Raw genomic sequence first — 18925 nt, forward strand, 5'->3', positions numbered from 1 at the left:
TTAGCACAGGAATGCCCAATTTCTGACCTCCCTGACTGGCCCCTTCCAAGAAAAAAAATGAAAAGTGCACTGATGTGGCAGTTATATGAGTTACGAGCATTTCCCATGTTAGGTCATTTTGAGCTGTGATAAGAGCACAGTAGCACTTAATGTAGCTTAGTAAATAAGCCCTAAAGATTGTTAAACTCACTTATTTTCAAAAACTTTGAAAATAACATGCATTTGTGTATAGAGGTGAGAACACCAATGTCATATGGATGGAATACATTTTTATTTGCTTTTTGTTAAATGTTGTTTCCCTGTTAGGTGCTTCCTCGTGTTCAGGTCAGGTCTTACAAGAATAATGTAGCATTTGGGGATGAATATACAGCCCAATAGTCCAGCACTAGAAGCCAGGATGGCAAATATCTCCACAGCCACCATGTATTTGCCTTTGGTGCTCAGGTAGGCCGGGATGAAGGACACCCAGACACTGCAGAACACCAGCATGCTGAAAGTGATATGCTGAGCCTCATTGAAACTGTCAGGCAACTTCCGTACGAGAAAAGCCACGATGAAACTTAGAAAAGTCAGAAAACCAATGTACCCAATCACACTATAAAATGCAATGGTGGATCCTTCGTTGCACTGTAATATCATCTGCCCAGTTTCAGTCTTTGTGTCATACTCTGGGAATGGAGGAGAGATGAGCAGCCATAAAATGCATATCACAATTTCACCAGAAGAGCAGAGAAGGACTAGATAGCTTGAGATTCTTGTCCCTACCCACTTGCTTAACTTGCTACTCGGCTTGGTAGCACTGAAGGCAATGACAACTGTAACTGTTTTTGCCAGTACTGATGAAACAGCAATGGTAAAAATGATGGCAAAAGCAGCTTGTCTGAGAAGACAGGTCACCCTACCAGCATGACCAATGAACACCAAGGAACAGAGAAAAGTTAACATGAGGGAGAAGAGGAGGATGTAACTGAGATCTCGGTTGTTTGCCTTCACCAAAGGTGTGTCTCTAAATTTAATAAAGATTCCCAGCACTAGGGCACTGATTAGGGAGAAGATGATAGCAATAGATGCCAAAACTGCACCCAATAGATCATCATAGGATAAGAATATAATAGCTCTTTGGAGGCATTCATTCTGATTCTCATTTGGCCAATGATCTTCAGGGCACTTCATGCAATTCTCTGCATCTGTGGAAAATAAAATAGTTATCTGGACAAATTTTTGGTTTTGAATTACCCTTTTCTGCTGACTACACAAATTTGGTTGGGTCAACTCATTGGATGAACAAAATTTATCTGCGAAATTAGAGATGATGCTTGTCATTCAATTAGAAAATGCTAATCTAAGTTAATAAAACCTTAATCACGATGCACACTCCCACCTGCATGTTCCATTTTCTGTGAGCTGTAGGGCCCTGCGGGCAAAAGTGCTCATGCACGCTTCTACTCCCTCCCTCCCTCACTGTAACTTCGCCGCCATCGTGGCCCCCTTCCCCCCTTCCCGGCGCACACGAGAATCTCTCTCTCTCTCTCTCTCCCCTGAGGCGGATGTCGGCCACGGCGGCTGTCGGTGCCTGCAGGTCGCGGTGACCGAGCACGGAGTCAGTGTAGATGGTTGAAGCCTGGTTGGAGGAGGACGAGGAGGAGCTGCGAGAGCTCCACAGAGGCAGGAGGTGATGGATTCGGGGGAAGGTGTAGGAGAAGGGAGAGTTGTTGGACTCAAGTGAGGAAAGGAGAGAGAGACAGAGACATATGGATGAGAAGGACAGAGGAGCTACTAGGGGGACCAAGAGAGATGGTAGGGGATAGGGAGAGATAAACTTCAGGGAGTGTGGAGGGGGCAGGAGAGAGAGATGGTCTTGGGGAAGGACAGAGGGGGATAGGAAAGGAAAAGATGGCAAAAGGGGTAAAATAGGGTCAGAGAGAGGGTGTGAAAGGGAAAAAGGGAGAGATGGAAATGGTAGGACCACTGTTGCTTTGGGGCATGAGGGAGGAAAGGTTGGTACGTCAAGACTGCTGCTGCCGCCTCGGGTAAGTAAAGACCCTGTCAGGTGATAAATGCAATGGAGGATCTATGAGGGCCAAAAGGGTACAAAGGAAATGGTGAAAGGTGAGGTGGTGGGACTGGTATCAGTGGGAGGCAGGTTCTGGGCATGATAGAGGCGGGGCATGGGTGGGGTTAGAGTCAGGGTCAGGATATAGGTGGGGATATTCTAGCACCTGTTACTGTAACGAATGTAACGGGCTAAAACACTAGTATTCAATATTGTTATTAAACAAAACTAAGTTAAGGGGTCCTTTTACTAAAAGGTGCTAAGTCCCATTGTTCACTTAGTGCAGCAAAAATGGCTAATCACAAAAGCATATTCTTTTTATTTACCATTTGCCATGCACTAAGGGCTGGATACTGTAAACAGCGCCGTTATCACAGTCACCAATGAAATAGCCGCCGATTGCATGTCATCAGCGTCATATACAGAATTACAGCTTTTATCATGGTAGGTGCCAGAAATGTAGGTCAGGGTTTTAAAGTCCTGCCTTTCCAGTGCCTACCTTTGACGAGAATCGCATCTACAGAGATGCCTCAGAATGCCTAAGGTTGTTTCAAGCATTAACCATGCTTACTTCGATCTTAGGCGTTCTAAGGCACCTCTGTAGACACGATGAAGGGGCCGTTTTTCTAAGTGCTAGTAGGCATTTACATTATTTTCTTAAACAATGTTTAAAACACTTTTAAATGCTCTTTACCAATCAAGTTAGTTGCTGGTAGGGCACCGCCTAATTCCTATCATAAGACACCATTTATAGAATATGGGGACCATAATTAAAAAAAAATAGACATCCTAATTGTCAAGATGTCCAAGTGCTGATAATTAAAACTGTCTTTCTGTACGTCTAGCGAGGTGTTCCAACTTCTGTACATTCAGAGCACAAGATGGACGTGGTGGAGATGTGTTATGGGTGGGCTTTGGGTGTTCACGAGCCTATGGACATGGGGCCAGATGTGAGCCTGATAAGCCAGGAGCAGAACATGGAGGTATGCTGCTCTGTTAAAGCCAGCAGGAATTAATGCTTGTTTTTGAAAGAACTTTTTAAACTGTGTTTTCCCTGGAGAATTTGAAAAGACAGTTAGTTTTGTGCTGGTAACCCTTGCTAAGGACTGAAAGATACAAAACATTGGAGAAAACAGTGAAAGAGGGTTTTTCCGCTTTCTTTTTGCTAACATTTATTTTCCCCTGTATGAAGTGGGGGTGGGACAAGCTGGAGCCCATAGTGGTAGAGAGTGAGGCAGCTCTGTGTTCTTTTGATGGTGGGAAAGAAGGCTTTATAATGAATAATTCCAATGCACAGAGAACACTCTCTGGCAAACAGACAACCCACTGGTGGCCAGTGGCCCAACACTGGTACAGGCTTTCCCAGAGCCTGCACAAGCCTGACTACAAATTGAGAAGGAACTGTTTTTTCACTGTTATATGAATGAGCTGTTAAAGTAATCTAGAGACTTTCTGAAACCAAGGATTGTTTAAAGCAACGAAGCTTACCTAATGGAAAGGTATTTAAACCATGGTGTGTGGGGGTTTTTTCCTTCTTGCTCATGGCTGTGGACAAAAGCAGGGCTGGACTGTGCATAAACTGCTAATGCTGAAAGTCTCATTTGAAGAGCTGATTTTCTGTTTGTTGTTTTTCTGAGAAGGGATTTCATTGGAAGGAACATTCTGACAATATAACTTCTGACAATTTTGTTTTGGTTTCTACTTTGCTGATGAACTGTGCACTGTGGCTTGTGAGTCAGGGATCTTATTTTCTTTGCTGAGAATAATAAAGAATAAACTGTACCAAACTGTACTAAAGGTAGTGAGTCTGGGAAGTTTATGCTCACATCTCTCCTGATATTCTTGTGTGGTCCAAATTGGCCCATAGGCAAATCAAAGTCCTGTTACAAGTATCCCAAGAGCCGCTGCTCTGAAGGTCCCTGTAACACTATGAGGTCCTGTGAAGTGTGTTGGCATAGTTTGCAGATTGTTATATTGCAGGGGTGTGTGTCATACTCTTCCTTATGAGTTTGTGTAGAGAGTGTGTTGTTGTTGTTGTTTTTTTACCAGATTTTGTTTTAGATTAGGTGGCCATCTAAATATTTTTTTCAGCAAAGCATACTCCTGGAGTAGTGGCCGTAGATCTTTCATATTTTTTTCCTCAGTTTATCCAGATCTGGCTTGTATACCATTACCAGAAGAATTCTCTCTGTGATTCTTTGTACTGCAATAGGTTTTCTCTGGGTATTTATTGGAGATTACTTTAGAGTTGTATCATTTTGTTTAAAAGATTCAGTCAGGGTTTAACTAATACTACTACTAATATTTAACATTTCTATAGCAAGGGCAGAGGGGCCCATGATCACATCGCAAACTTGAGGTGGATCAAAGAAAAGGCAAGGGAGTACCAGAAGAAGATCTGACTGTGCTTTATTGATTATATCAAGGCTTTTGACTGTGTTGAGCATGACAAGCTTTGGAAAGCACTGAGTGAGGTAGGAGTGCCAGCGCACCTGATCAGGTTAATAAGATCACTCTAGTATAATCAAGAAGCTACAGTGCGAACCAGGAATGGAGATACAGAATTGCTCAAGATCAAAAAGGGTACAAGACAAGGCTGCATCCTCTCTCCTATTCTTTTCAACCTCTATGCAGAAGTAATCATGAGGAAACTGGACTTTGCTGGTTTGAGTGTTGGGGTGAAATTAGGCAGAAGAACCACCAGCAATCAGATTTTTTTAGGTGCCATTTACCGACTCTAATCCTAAATATGGTGTCCCTTTACTAAGGTGAGTTAACCAATTTAGCACACATGCTAACAAAGTGCACTAAATCTTAAAATGCCCATTATATTTTTATGGGTGACAGCATTTAGCATTCACTAATCATTAGCACACACTAAACCACTTATAGTGGCCAAAGATAGTCTATGAGGGGCCACTGAAAAGTTCTCAGCCCAACCAAGAAGAGAATGATGTGGAACCATGGTACTTACAAGCTATTCCACACTTTTCTTGATATTTTTTATTTGAATGATATGAAAAGTGTCAAGAAAAGTGTAGACTAACTTGTAAGTACTATGGCTCCACGTTATTCTCTTCTTGGTTGGGCTGAGAGCCTTTCAGTGGACCCTCTTAGAAAATGAGGCAACAGATGATTGTAATTGAGTTTAAACAGATTTGAATCTCTCCACTGAAGGTAATAGGTGGGAGCCACAGTGCAAGTGTACATGTATCCAGTCCTTCATTTCAAGACTGTGCAATTCAGGAATTTATCTGTACTCATATTGAAAGTATCCTTGCTGAAGAGATTCCAGGATATTTTTTTGCATGTGAACATATGAGATGCTGGATGCTTGCCTTTATTGTATGAGAATAAGTTGTCAGGATCTGTTGAGAAACAACCCCTGTTCCTCTTGGTTGCAGACTACACCTTTCCCCACTGTATTATAAAGAGTCTGGTTCTTATAGCCTATATCTGAATAATGTATTAGGTAACTTGCATGAAGATTACAGAGTGTTCTCAATGATGAAAGAGCCTTACTATATTTCCATTCATTTCTGGGTTAGCTGCTAGTTCTTGAAGACTCTTTGTTTCTTAATGCTGAAATATTCTTGAATATTAGATTTTTAGCTTCTTCATCTTCTCAACCTGAAGGGATAGACAAGTCTCCCTGTCATTTGATTGGCTCTTGGCCTGCGTGCTCCTTTATACTTGCCTTATATAGAAGATATGCATAATCCACTAAGTTGCCATAAGTATTCATAGTCTGAAAATGATAATGACATGATTTGCCCACCTGTTGTGTTGGAGAATTCTCCTTCAGAGCAAGGGACACAGTCAAAGCAGCAGACCGGCTTCTCAGGTAAAGCAATTTTCCGGTATCCAGGAGTACAGCTCTCAGAGCACACAGAGTGTGGTGGCTGAAAAGAGGAAAAATAAGAGAAATATAGTCATATTCCAAATACAACAGTTGAGAATCAAGTAGATGCCTGCTTCTAAGAGACTCTGGTCTTAATTGTTTCCCTAAGGAAATACTTTTTTTTTTTTTACAGATTGATGCAATTATCTGAGTCTTGCTACATCTGAATAAATGGAACAAACATTCCAAACGTGTTCCAAATTTCTTCATACCACCTCATGATGGTTGAAATGTTGGTTCAGCTTATTCGGACATGGCAAGACCCAGGCAACTGCAGCCATCATGACATCAGCCGATTTTATAGGATACAATGCATGGTCTACTCAAAAAGATCATTAGAAAATGACAAGCCTGATTAAAGAATGAATTCCACAAGATGGCACTTGAGTTCAGTAAGAGCTGATGGCCCTCTGGAGCTGATTGATTGAAGCTTCCAATTTTGACGCTGCTCATATAGCCATGCTTCTTTTTGACCAAGTTTACAATGTCATAGTACACGGGCACGTTTCCTTTGTCATCAAAGAAGATCTCACGTCCACCAGGGGTTTTGAAGCGGACCACTTTAATGTACTGGTTAAGCTACACATGGGAAGAAATGGTTAGAAAATTATGTCTGCAACTAAAGTTGGTATTTTTTAATCCAGAATTTTTTATAAATTTAAAAATACTTTACAGATATATAGAAAATCTTTCACTGCATCAATGCAATATAAGAACATATGAATAGCCTTACTGGGTCAGACCAATGGTCCATCAAGCCCAGTAACCTATTCTCACGGTGGCCAATCGAGGTCACTAGTACCTGGCCAAAACCTAAGGAGTAGCAAGATTCCATGCTACCGATCCAGGACAAGCAGTGGCTTCCCCCATGTCTTTTTCAATAACAGACTATGGGCTTTTCCTCCAGGAACTTGTCCAAACCTTTCTTTACTATAAAGAGTAGAAAAGAAAAACAAAAAATGACAACCTTCACCCAGGCACCACAATTAAATTGTGAGCCTGCTGGGACAGATAGGGAAAATACACTACCCTGAACTTCTCCAAGATAGGATGGTATATCAAATGCCAATAAACATAAGCACAGATATGGATTTAGCTCATGCCTTTTCTGTAGTATTTAATGAGTTACAGTCAAGCAAAGTAGGTATTTTTCTGTTTCCCAGATGACTTACAATTGCAGGTCTTGTATTACTAAATTGTGTGCTAACATATATTATTTATCACTCTCCTATTTTATGCAATGAAATCTAGTTTTTAATGACAGAATTAACCACATTAGTACAGTTTAGTTAATTTAAGTGTATGTTTGTATATAAAGCAGTAGAGGTTGTGAAAGACCAAGAGATAGGCACGGAATACCTAGTGTGTTACAGAATACTAGCATATACACGGGTGGAAGGCACCACTATAGGGCACTTTTCCACATATGTGGTAGCTGCAATTTTATACGGTCACATATTCCCATTAGTGTCTATATGACAGGGGGTCACACACATGACTGGATACTTACTGAAATTCTCATGTGTGAACCCCTCCCCCCTACTGAAATTCTCCTTTTTGGAAAATACGAACCTTTTTTTAAACTTTAAACACAGAATTTTAATGAACACAGACCAAAAATATTGATATTAACCTCGCCGTACTTGGGAGCCTTTTACAAATGAGGTTTTGGTTATTGTGATTTAATATTAAGACAGGTGTAGAGAGGGCTCAGTTCTAGACTTTAAAAAAAAAACTAATTTTGTTCAGATGGGGGATTACATCAAACAATTTTTGTCTGGATGGGAACATCTGGAAGAAGGAGGAAAACAATGGGCAAAACAGAAAGTTGCTATTCTAAGGGCAGCAAATCATTTTGTAAGGAAATTAAGTACAAATAAGAAGAAACGAAGACCACTTTGGTTCTCAAAAGTAGTAGCTGAAAAGGTAATAAAAAAGAGGTTAGCTTTCATAAACTAAAAAAGATCGCAGAAAGAGGAAGACAGGCTAAAATATCTGGAAAAGTTAAGAGAGGCTGGTTGAGTAGTCAGGAAAGCAAAGATGCAAATGGAAAAATAAATAGCTGACATGTTAGAATGAATGATAGAATGAGGGGACAAGACATTTTTATCAAAATGTTTCCATCCAAGCCAGTGAAGAATTTTAAAAGTACTTTGGCCCTAATTCTATAAAGGATGCCTAAGAGCAAAGTCCCGCCTAAAGTTAAGAGAGACTTAGGCATCCAAACTAAATGGTTAATGAGTTATTTAAGGGTCTTAACAAGTTATACTTGGCAGTTGGCCCTCCAAAGGATGTGGACATGAGTCCCTAGACATGTCCAGAATTCTATGTATGCCTTTTGGGAAAAACTGCGCCTAACCATATAGGCCTGGGCATGAGTACATGAGTGTTTTTTTTACCCATAATTTTTTTCTTTTAGGATGTGTTGCTACTCTTTGTAAAGACAATGGATACCTAGGTGTCTTTATAAAATAAGTTATATGTGGGTGACTTTTTGCCTGTTCAGTCCAGTCAAAGTTATGAATATACACTCCATTAAGTTACTAACTATATGCCACTTTTACTGTCTTATCATTAGTAAATCTGGCATAAGGAGTATTAAAAACAGGAAAAAAATCATTCCCCCTGATTTTCAGCTCAGACCAGTCATCATGTGTTTAAATACTGATTGCTGCAGACTGAATTCAGCCTCAATATTCAATGCCAGCACCTATCCAGGAACTAGCATTGAATATCTGAGTTCTGGCCACCTCCCACAAGATAACTTGTTAGTAGCTAATCAGGTAAATTTAGGCAGAGCCTTTTTTTCTGACCCAATTTTACCCAGTTAACTACCTGGGGTAGCTGACTGGAAATCACCACTATCCAGTTAGCTTCAGGTTTCACCCTGACTCTGCTCCAGTTCTGCCTTTGGACCATCCAGCACTAACCAGAAAGTGATGGTGTAGTTACGGTTGATATTCACGGGCACTATCTGGGTAAGAGCCACTGAATACGGATGGATGACTAGCTTAGCAGGCTTTAACCAGACAAGATCTTCTCCTGCTCTGTTCAACCCTGCTGAATATCTACCCAATTATTTATTAGAAAAGAATCGGTCTGGAGAATTTTACCTGCCATGGCTGGAATTCCATTTTCAGATCCCCTCCATGTTGGGATTTGACTAGGTACATGTTGTGCAAAGCATGAGCAAAGACATAGACAGAGATGTACATACTATGAGTGAACTGAGAATTATCCAAATCGAGTATCAAATGTGGAATATTAGACAGCGTCTCCTTCCCTGTGCATTTGGATAAATTGGACAATGGATCACAGTTGAATGCCTCCTTCCAGAGAAGCTGCAGGAAAGAGGGTTCTGGGAATATGGATGGATGGATACTGTGGAGGAAATCTTTGAATCCTGGAATCTGTTCTTTAGCAATGGTGAATGCCAGAGATCCACTCAATGGTTCGCAAGCTGGATTCATACCTGGTCTGTTAAAGTTTATAAGGTAAGAAATGGCAACAGAGATGAACCACATTTTACCTTTAATGTTTCTAAAGTGTTGATAAGAGCAAAAAAGTGATGCCAATAAATTGATAGAGCTGTAGATAATAACCACCTTGGCCAATGACTTGGAGAGATTGTCAGCAGCTGCTCTCATTTTTTGTTCGGATACCGCCCCTGCAAGGAAGAAGACCATGGGCACTGTTTCCACAAAAGCTACACAGTTGCCACTCCTGATAATCTCCCTCTTCAGTTCTTCACTGTCCCTCTGATCACTCTCATCATCTGACGTGAGAATCCCCACCCAGTTCCATCCAAAGAAATTCAGGAGCTGAATCAAACCCTGATTTTGAGCATAACCATTAAGGACAGTGCGATAAAAGAATGGGAACTCAATTCGGTCATTGAAAGGTCGATTCATCACTCCATAACTGATCTGCATTAAAAATAAAAATACAAACAAAGGAATTATTCAAATTTAAGTTGAAGCAAGTAGGTGTATTGACGAATTGGTCATACAGTTGAATATTCAGGCTCCAAAGTAGAAGGTAAAACTTTTGTTTTGCTTTAGTTTTGTGCTAAAGTGCCTAATATTTGATTTATATATTTCTAACATAAAAAGTGATCCTTTTTCACTTCGAGATTTTGAGCAGTTCACTCTCTTTTAGATAAAAAAGGGACCTATACTTTGCAATTAACTCGTATCTGGGCCTGAGGTCATCACAGGCTTAAAGATGGCCAGCTCAGTTAAATTATTTGACTATGGAACCGTATAATTTTATAATGAGATGTGCAGTATACCAAATAAATATAAAATGTGAAAGATGAATTATAAGCTGGTGAGAGGTAAAACCAAGAAAATTATATTGCATAATTTTGGGGAGGTATAAAACCAAAAGCTATTCAGAATGGCGAGAAATATGTCCAAATTTTTTCTCACTTTTTATTAAGTTGATGAGGTCAAAAAAAATTTTTTTTTTGGGGGGGGACTTTTAATACTGGGAGCATACAGATGAGAGATTTAGGGCATCTTTCAGAATGCTGACACTAGCCTTTGACACAGCGTGAAGGAAACATGGCCCATGACAGACACATATTCTCAAACTAAATACCTTTTTGAATATGGATTATTGTGAATGATTTTTTTTAAATGTGTGTTTCATGAGTATTTAAATAACAATATTTGAAGCCTATGAAGCGTTAGGTGAATCATGGGCAGAGAGGCTCATGTGAAACTAGTTACCACTGAGTTGTTTGAAGATTATATCCTGCATTAAGGTTGTAGTTGCGTTGTTTGTAAAGGTGTAGCTATGCTGTTCATAATTACACTTTGAACATTGATCACATGTACAAGGATTTCAAATTTACTCTCATAGCAAATGTACTATTTATTTTACCTAGAGAATTATGGAGCTATTTATCTACTGTATATATAAGGCAGGTCTGGGGGTGGGAAATTAACAAAAGGACTGCCTCTGCCTACCCTGAAATAAAGGGTCAATTCATAATCCAGTCTGCAGCTAAACCAGCCCCTGTCAGGGGATGGATGAACATGATCTGAAATTAAATGTTAACAAAACAGAGGTGATGGTGTTGAAAAACCAAAGGGATAACTTTGAGTTAGAAAGTGTTGATGTGATGGGTGAGAAACTGTTAGTCAAAAAAGAGATGACGGAATTGGGAGTATGTTGGATAGCTGTTTGACCATGGAAAAACAAATATTGAAAACAATTCAGATGGGTTATATGCAATTGTAATTGTTATATAGATTAAAACCTGTTACCAGCATATGATTTCCATAGTGTGGTGCAAGCAGTATTACTAAGTAGAGTGGACTACTGCAATTCTCTTTATTTGGGAGTTACTAAAGTGAAGATGAGGGCACTGCAGATGTTAATTAACTCTGCTGCAAGATTGATTTCAAGAATGGCTCTTGTTACCCCAGTGTTGAAACAATTGCATTGGTTACCTATGCAGCAGAGAGTAAAGTTTAAGATTCTTTCAATCATACAGCAAATTTTATATCACATTTCACCAATGGTACTAAAGGGGTTTTTGAAATCTATCAACCCAGAAAAGGTTTGAGATCTGAAAATAGTATGAGATTGAGTTTGGAGGGTAAGATGTTAGTCTCTCGTGTTAAGTTTGGGGCAACAATGCTGTCTGTGACTAGTGCCAAGATCTGGAATGCGCTGCCTGGTATTCTGCATTTCTGTGATGGGAGAATGAACTTTAAGAAAATGTTGAAAACGCAATTATTTGTCAGTGCCTTCCTGTGCAAATGCTTTCCTGTCCTGTAAATGATTTTATGGGATCTTGTGTTTCCATCTTGTAGGATGGATTTAAATAAAGATTTTAATAATGATATCGTTAGGGCTCCTTTTACAAATGCCCCGCACACTAGCCGCTACCGCTTCCTCTTGAACAGGCGGTAGTTTTTTGGGTAGTGTGCACTAATCAAGTTCAAGTTCAAGTTCACGTTTATTTGATAAATCGCCTATATAAAACATTCTAAGCGATGTACAATTTAAAAACAAAATATGGGGAAATAGACAATCCTAGGACAGATTAAACACAAAACACATAATTTATTAACAGCATGTATAAAGCAATCTGGTGCGTGCACTAAAAACGCTAGCGCACCTTTGTAAAAGAAGCCCTAAATGTCTTCTTGTGTTTGTCATGTTGAAACATGTTTAGCATTTCTTAAATATGTATGCATGTAATTTTGTAAAACCGCAGTTTTTATGTGGTATATAGATTTTTTAATAAATATGCCGTGGAAAAATACAATTATCATTTCTCACTGGTTTCTTTTGTTTTAAGTTAGTGATTTTCTAATGATTTTTATAGCAAACTGATTGAGATAATAGTACTGCCCTATCTCTCATATTCCAACAAAGGGAATCTTTTTATAAATGTGGAGCAAGTACATTGGAACTCTACGGGAGAAAAAAGGATAGCAGATGGCATTGATAGGTAGACTAGATAGGCCGTAACCTCTTTATCTGCTTTCATTATTCTGTTAGATTGGGAAAAAAAGATCACAATCTCAATATTTCATTAAACTCAGGAAATTATCTGCATTAATCCAGGCTTACAAAACAAGGACAGGAAAAGGAAGACAAGGAGGCAGCAAACGCCAGAGATTATAAACTGATTATAAACTGTTCTTACTGTACCTGTGGGTATCTGTAGACACCTGTAAGTCTTGACATTACATTTGACGTCATTGGAGAGAGACTTCCAATGAAACCAGCCAACCGGCCCTGCTGGTGACAACTGTAGCCAGGAACAGGGGTCTCTTTCCCTGATAAGATAATCAGAGCACTACACTGGGAAATTAAGGCAGTAGTGCACGTATCAAATATATGGAAGCCAAGGGTGATGTTGGGCAATATCTCGTGATTTTGGTTTATCTCGTTGATGGCAAAATAAAAGGGCAAGAGATACGTATACAAACTGCGTGTCATTCTGTGAACAAGAACACGGTTTCAAATGTAATTTTTTTATTCACATATATTCAAAAAGAAAAAGTATGAATTATACAACTGAATGTACATTTTCCTTAGTCTGTACTTCTTACATCTTTGGCTATTCCAATACCCAAAGCCATCAACTGAAGAGGTAATTTAATACTGTTTTTGGATGTAAAAGTGGGTTTCACTCATACAAGGGGCCACTGAAAAGTTCTTAGCCCAACCAACAAAGTCTCAGCCCAACCAACAAAGTCTTCATCCAGGGCTATAGAATGGGGTTCCTCCCCCCACACCTTGTGGCAGGTACTGCTCATTTTGTGACTTTCAAGCACTATTACAATTGTTAGGGTTTTTTTGTTTTCTGCTCTATTTGCTATTGAGCAGATTTTTACTGTTATTTATATTTGCTTTTATTTTGTAAGATCATAGCCACTGTAAAAAGACTTAAACTTCAATCCTGGTCTAATATGTTCAAAACAAACCTAAGGGAAGAAAGTGCCTAAGATATAAACTAAGGGCTCCTTTTATGAAGCTGTGTTAGGGCATTAGGTCTAGCACATGGTGTGGTACGGAGTAATATCCTGCGGGCGCTAAAAACGCTAGCACACCTTAGTAAAAGGAGCCCTGAGTTTCATAACATGAATCCTATTACATCTGTCCTATTCCTCTGCCTTCCTCCTTTAGAGAAACACATTCTTTATGCTTTTTAGATATATTCTATACTGACCATATTCAATTTAATATTATTCATCAGATTGCTTTGAGGAAACCTTATAATGGATACTATTGACTTTTAAGCAGTCTCAACACTTCCTAGAAAATTATAAATGTTTATAAAACGCTAACCAGTAACACCCAAATAAATCAGAAAACTACTTACCTAACACAAACAATGGAGCTATTGAAGTCTGTAAAACTTTTAAATTTAAATGCAGTAGTAGCATGTGACATCTGAATTAACCCACCCAAGATCAGGTCCCCTACCTTGAAGTAACTTTTATTATATCTTAATAAGGAACATATACATCTTGGTGCCTGGAATTGACTGTTTGCTGCCAAAACCAACATCAAGATCTCACCCAATACCCAGAATACGTGATGCAGGATCATTTCCTCTTTCAGAAGACTTCTGGACTGGCTTCAGATTCATCTCTCTTACGGTTTTGTCATATCATTGCCCTAAGTGAGACACAAGGTGCTTGTACTGTGAGCAGAAGAAATGCAGAAACTGTCTTGCAATGTCAATTGACAGCTCCTGTGAAATCAGGTATTTCCCTCTTGATCCAAATGGACACACAAGTCAGCCAGTGATATAAGTAGTTCCACACTTGGTCCTAGAGGATGGTCTAATTGGAAGCAAACTTGGGCACCCCTATGATTGCACATTTCACCAGATCTCTTATTAATTGGGTTAATTATATAATATTATATGTTATTAGAGAAAATTAATGGGGTAGAGCACAAATTCTAAATGTGTTTTGGGATAAGGATTCTTCTGTAATCTAAATTCCACTGAATTATGTTTAACTAATGAAGGACACTGTCTCCTTGAAACTGGAAGAAAATGCTCTGTCAGAAATTAACAGAAATATACCATGGATGCCTTTGAGCTGTGTTCTTCATTGTGGAATCCTGGTCTCACTCACACACAGTCTTGGACATCAGCTAGATCCTCAGGTCCAGAACACACAACAAGGGTTTACAAAAGGAAAAGTTATTGCCTCTGAGCTGGGCATGGGATGAAGCCAGATTGGATCCAGTAGGCCGAAGGATCACTTTCCCGGGTTCAATCAACACAGCCACTACCTTATCTCTTGTCACGTAATCAGCAAAGACCAAGGTGCAATTGTTAACTGGAACTTTTCTTGAATCTTGATTGCAGATTTAATTCACAAACTATTTACAGTTCACTCTCCCTGAATACTAAAACTCTCTCTGAATATTGAAACTGATTTCAGTGTTACAATCACCACTCACTGAGCATATATATATTTGCATATTTGGAAGCATATGAATTTACTTTATCAATAACTTTATATATAATAATTTTTACGGGGGAAATATGTTGATCTCACTATATATTGAAAAGACTTTAGGTGATGTATAAAGTGTAAAATGTATTCTTTTCCTTGTATTCACTTAATGAAAGTATTAAAAATGAATAAAGATTAAAAAAAAAAAAGAAACCTGATTTCAAGAATTCTTTTGTTATATTCCCCAGTCTCTTCATACAACACTTTTTGTACATGCAGTGAGCGGCTCCAGGTCTCACCCTCTTTCCTCAGCCTAGGACCACTCTATCTTTCCCACCAAGATGAAACACTTCATGCAGGCTCTGCTATAAACAGGGTCTCTTCTTGATGAGCCTCTCCAAGTTCCACCCTCACTCCTCAGCTCAGAACCATGCTATCTTCCCACCAAGCTGGAATATTCTGTTGTCTGCCCTTCTAGCAAACCCACATGGGCTTTCCCTCCACAAGCTGTCAGCAATTTCAGGAGTCTCCCTCAGTACTAAGACTCTGGCAGAATCAGGATAACCAAAAGCCCCACTTTTACTCCTCACTTCCCTTTTATACTATTTTTCCTCTCACTCAAGCAAAAAGTCCTCCAACTTCTCCCACATACATGCACAATCAGTGACTCCCTGAAGTATCCAGTGCTTCTTGCTCTTTAGCAGAGGTTTATTGGGAGGTCACAATTACAAGGACTAGGGGCCTGTGGCAGCCCCCCATTGATTCCAAGTGTGGCTATCTGACTCTTCTCTTCATCCCTTTCAGTCTTTCTACTGGTACTACATCCATATCTTTTATTCTGTTTCCTACCTCTTCTCTGAATTCTTCCCCTTACCAAATGTTTAAGGAAACCTATTGAAATCTCTATGTATGACAATTTTGACTATAGAAACCCAACTATACTAGTTATGTAATTCCATTTGTATTTCATCTGCGTCTGGCAGATTCTCTTTGTTGTAAACCGCTCTGAACTGTTAAGGTATAGTGGGTTATAAATAAATTATCATTATTATTATTAATCAGCTACCTGTAGGTTTGAACTGAAGCCTCAAATCCTTGGGGGGGGGGGGGGGCTTACAGGGCTAAAAAAAAGCCCAAAAAATTAAAATTTATTTTTTGGTCAAAAATCGCAAATAACCGAATCCGTAAATATGGAATTTGCGAATATGGAGGGGGAAGTGTACATATTTTTCTACTTTTCTTGTGTTGTCCTACATGCAAGAGCTGGCTTCTTGGGGTTTCCGCTCCATGGCTGTGTTTGGTTTGTGGTAACTTTTATTTTGCATGTAGCATTTTTCTTTTCTGTGTGTCACTTAAGTATATTGTTGGCATGAATTTTCCAGGTAGTGTTCTAGATTAGAGTGGGGCTTTAAAATCTACATAAGTCATAGAGAAAACTGAAGGCCTTGTTTTGGAATGAGTGCTGACATTGTAGATTAGCCCAAGGTTCTGACAGATTTTCTCCAGGGTATTGATGGCAAGTAAAAAATCAGATTTGAGTGTTAACAACATTAGATTCCTGTAGAAGATATTCTTTTGTGTCAAAACACTGGCAGTCTTAAGTCGACGTAAGTCAGAACAATATAGTTGTCAATAAATTGATTAGAGACTGCATTCTTGTGTGGAAGTCATCGTTCAATCCCTCCTTTTGTTGAGGTCCAGATGTTTGTATCACTTTACCCAACATGCCCAGTTTCTCTAATCTTTCGCTGTACGGGCTAGAGGAGCTGCCGTACAGCGAAATATTAGAGAAACTGGGCCTCTTCTCCCTCGAACAGAGGAGATTGAGAGGGGACATGATCGAAACATTCAAGGTACTGAAGGGGATAAGGACAGGTTTTTCACCTTCTCCAAGGTAGGGCAAGTTGAAAGGGGATAGATTCCGTACAAACGTAAGGAAGTTCTTCTTCACCCAGAGAGTGGTAGAAAGCTGGAACGCTCTTCCAGAGGGGAAAACACCCTCCAAGGATTCAAGACAAAGTTAGACAAATTTCTGCTGAACAAGAACGTGTGCTGGTAGGGCTAATCTCAGTTAGGGTGCTGGTCTTAGACCAGAGGACCGCCGCGTGAGCGAACTGCTGGGCATGATGGACCACTGGTCTGACTCAGCAGTGGCAATTCTTATATTCTTATGTCCATATACCCATTATTCAGATAGCAGTAGACAAAAACATGATTGTATAGAGCTTCAAGTTTATTTAAATTTTCTTATACCACTCTATCAAATTGCTAAGTGGTTTACAATTATAATAAAAGTATATACGACATACAACAATTGTAAACAATGATTAAAACATAAGTTTACATATCAACAGTGGGGAATATTAGTGCTAAAAAGACTTACATCATGGACAGACTAAGAAACAGGAGAAAAAATGGTAAGAACTACAGTATTCAAAAGAAAAGTGAACCAAAAAGGAAAAAAAAAATTTAATTTTAGGGGTTAAACTGTTAAAGAAGTCAGTGAAATGTAGCCCTAAGAAGGGCAGATAGGATTCATAGGCACCAAGGAATAAGAATGTTTTTAGGTTTGTCTTCCAATGGCTCAGGGATGTTTCTTCATGTAGGTAATTAGGTAGGTGACGGGACTAAAGCGTGCCAGAAAATCGCATGCGGACAAATGAGCTGAGATAAATGTGCGCAGGACGTCAGCGTGCCGGATTAAAAGTTAAATTTAAAGCGCTCTGAGGGGGGATTGGGGGAACCCCCCACTTTACTAAGAAGTGTTGGCACTGCCGCTGGAGGGGGACAACCCCCCCCACACACACACACACACTTACAGAGGAAATTGTAATTTTTCCCTAAAACAGGGAAAAATTACACTTTCTTTTATAATCTAATCTAATCTAATCTAAACCTTAATGGGGGGTTTACCCCCCCCCAACTCTCCAATGGCTGCGCCAACACTTCTAAGTAAACTTGGGGGTTCCCCCAACCCCCCCTTGGAGTGCTTTATATTTAACTTTGAATCTAGCGCGCTGATGTCTTGCACGTATTTGTCTCAGCTCATTTGTCCTTGCGAGATTGTCCCATGCGCATTCATCTATGAACCAATTAGATATGGAGTTCCAGAGAAAGGGCGCAATCACTGCAAAAATACTTGATCTTAAGGTGTTGATATGCTCTATGGATGGAATAGTAAGAAGATTTGGTGTCACAGATCGAAGAGATCAGGAGGGCTTAGATGGAATAAGAACCCCCTCACCCTCCTTCAAGGATAAACACAGAGCCGAGCACATTTCCCCATACAACTCTCCCCGGAACTTATTGAGGCACCTGATACATTTCCCGTGAAGGGGCGAGGAAGAGCTAGGTTTCATAACTGTTATTAAAGGTTATTAAATGTTATTCCATAGGTCCTGGTATAACAGGAGTGCTTGTTGGCAATTATTTTGGCTTAACTTTATGCTTCCCCATCATCAGACTACAATTGAGTTAAATTTGTCAAACCTTATTCGCTGCTCCGTTGGGGTTCCAAAGGGTCTCACAAGGGGCCTAGCATGCTCCTTAGGGCACACACCTTTGGTGACGTCAGCAGGACGTCAGATGACAACATAGTACAAAAATTGCCAAGTACCTTCTCTCCTCCAGGCAGTTTAGGCTCCTCTCTCTCCATCTGCCGCAGAAATCCAGCAGAGAAAATGTTCATTTTCAAAACTGTAAGACCTCTTATCTTTTTGTGCAGCCCAATGCATGACCTTGCATTTCTTAGCGTTAAATCTTACTTGCTAAATTTCAGACATAGTAACATAGTAGATGACGGCAGATAAAGACCCGAATGGTCTATCTAGTCTGCCCAACCTGATTCAATTTAAAATTTTTTTTTTTTTCTTCTTAGCTATTTCTGGGCAAGGATCCAAAGCTCTACCCGGTACTGTGCTTGGGTTCCAACTGTCGAAATCTCTGTTAAAACCTACTACAGCCCATCTAAACCCTCTCAGCCATTGAAGCCCTCTCCAGCCCATCCTCCCCCAAACGGCCATATATAGA

At 39.7% G+C, this 18925-nt stretch overlaps 1 protein-coding gene across 1 annotated transcript; it reads right to left on the minus strand.

Moving 5' to 3' along the window:
- Positions 1–270: 270 nt before the first annotated feature.
- LOC117349725 (vomeronasal type-2 receptor 26-like) lies at positions 271–14073 on the minus strand. Its single transcript, XM_033923317.1, has 6 exons — positions 14010–14073; positions 12627–12754; positions 9068–9880; positions 6438–6533; positions 5832–5955; positions 271–1187 (listed from the first exon to the last, which is right to left on the minus strand). The coding sequence occupies exons 1-6, from the start codon at positions 14071–14073 to the stop codon at positions 271–273; spliced, it is 2142 nt and encodes a 713-aa protein (XP_033779208.1).
- Positions 14074–18925: the final 4852 nt, after the last annotated feature.

Source organism: Geotrypetes seraphini, chromosome 16 (assembly GCF_902459505.1).
Source record: "Geotrypetes seraphini chromosome 16, aGeoSer1.1, whole genome shotgun sequence".
Classification (NCBI taxonomy): domain Eukaryota; kingdom Metazoa; phylum Chordata; class Amphibia; order Gymnophiona; family Dermophiidae; genus Geotrypetes; species Geotrypetes seraphini.

Coding starts and splice junctions, on each gene's coding strand:
- LOC117349725 (XM_033923317.1), bottom strand. CDS start 14,073: ATGAATCTGAAGCCAGTCCAGAAGTCTTCTGAAAGAGGAAATGATCCT. Junction 12,755..14,009: donor TCCTGCATCACGTATTCTGG/GTATTGGGTGAG, acceptor TTATCTTATCAG/GGAAAGAGACCCCTGTTCCT. Junction 1,188..5,831: donor AGAATTCTCCAACACAACAG/GTGGGCAAATCA, acceptor TATTTTCCACAG/ATGCAGAGAATTGCATGAAG.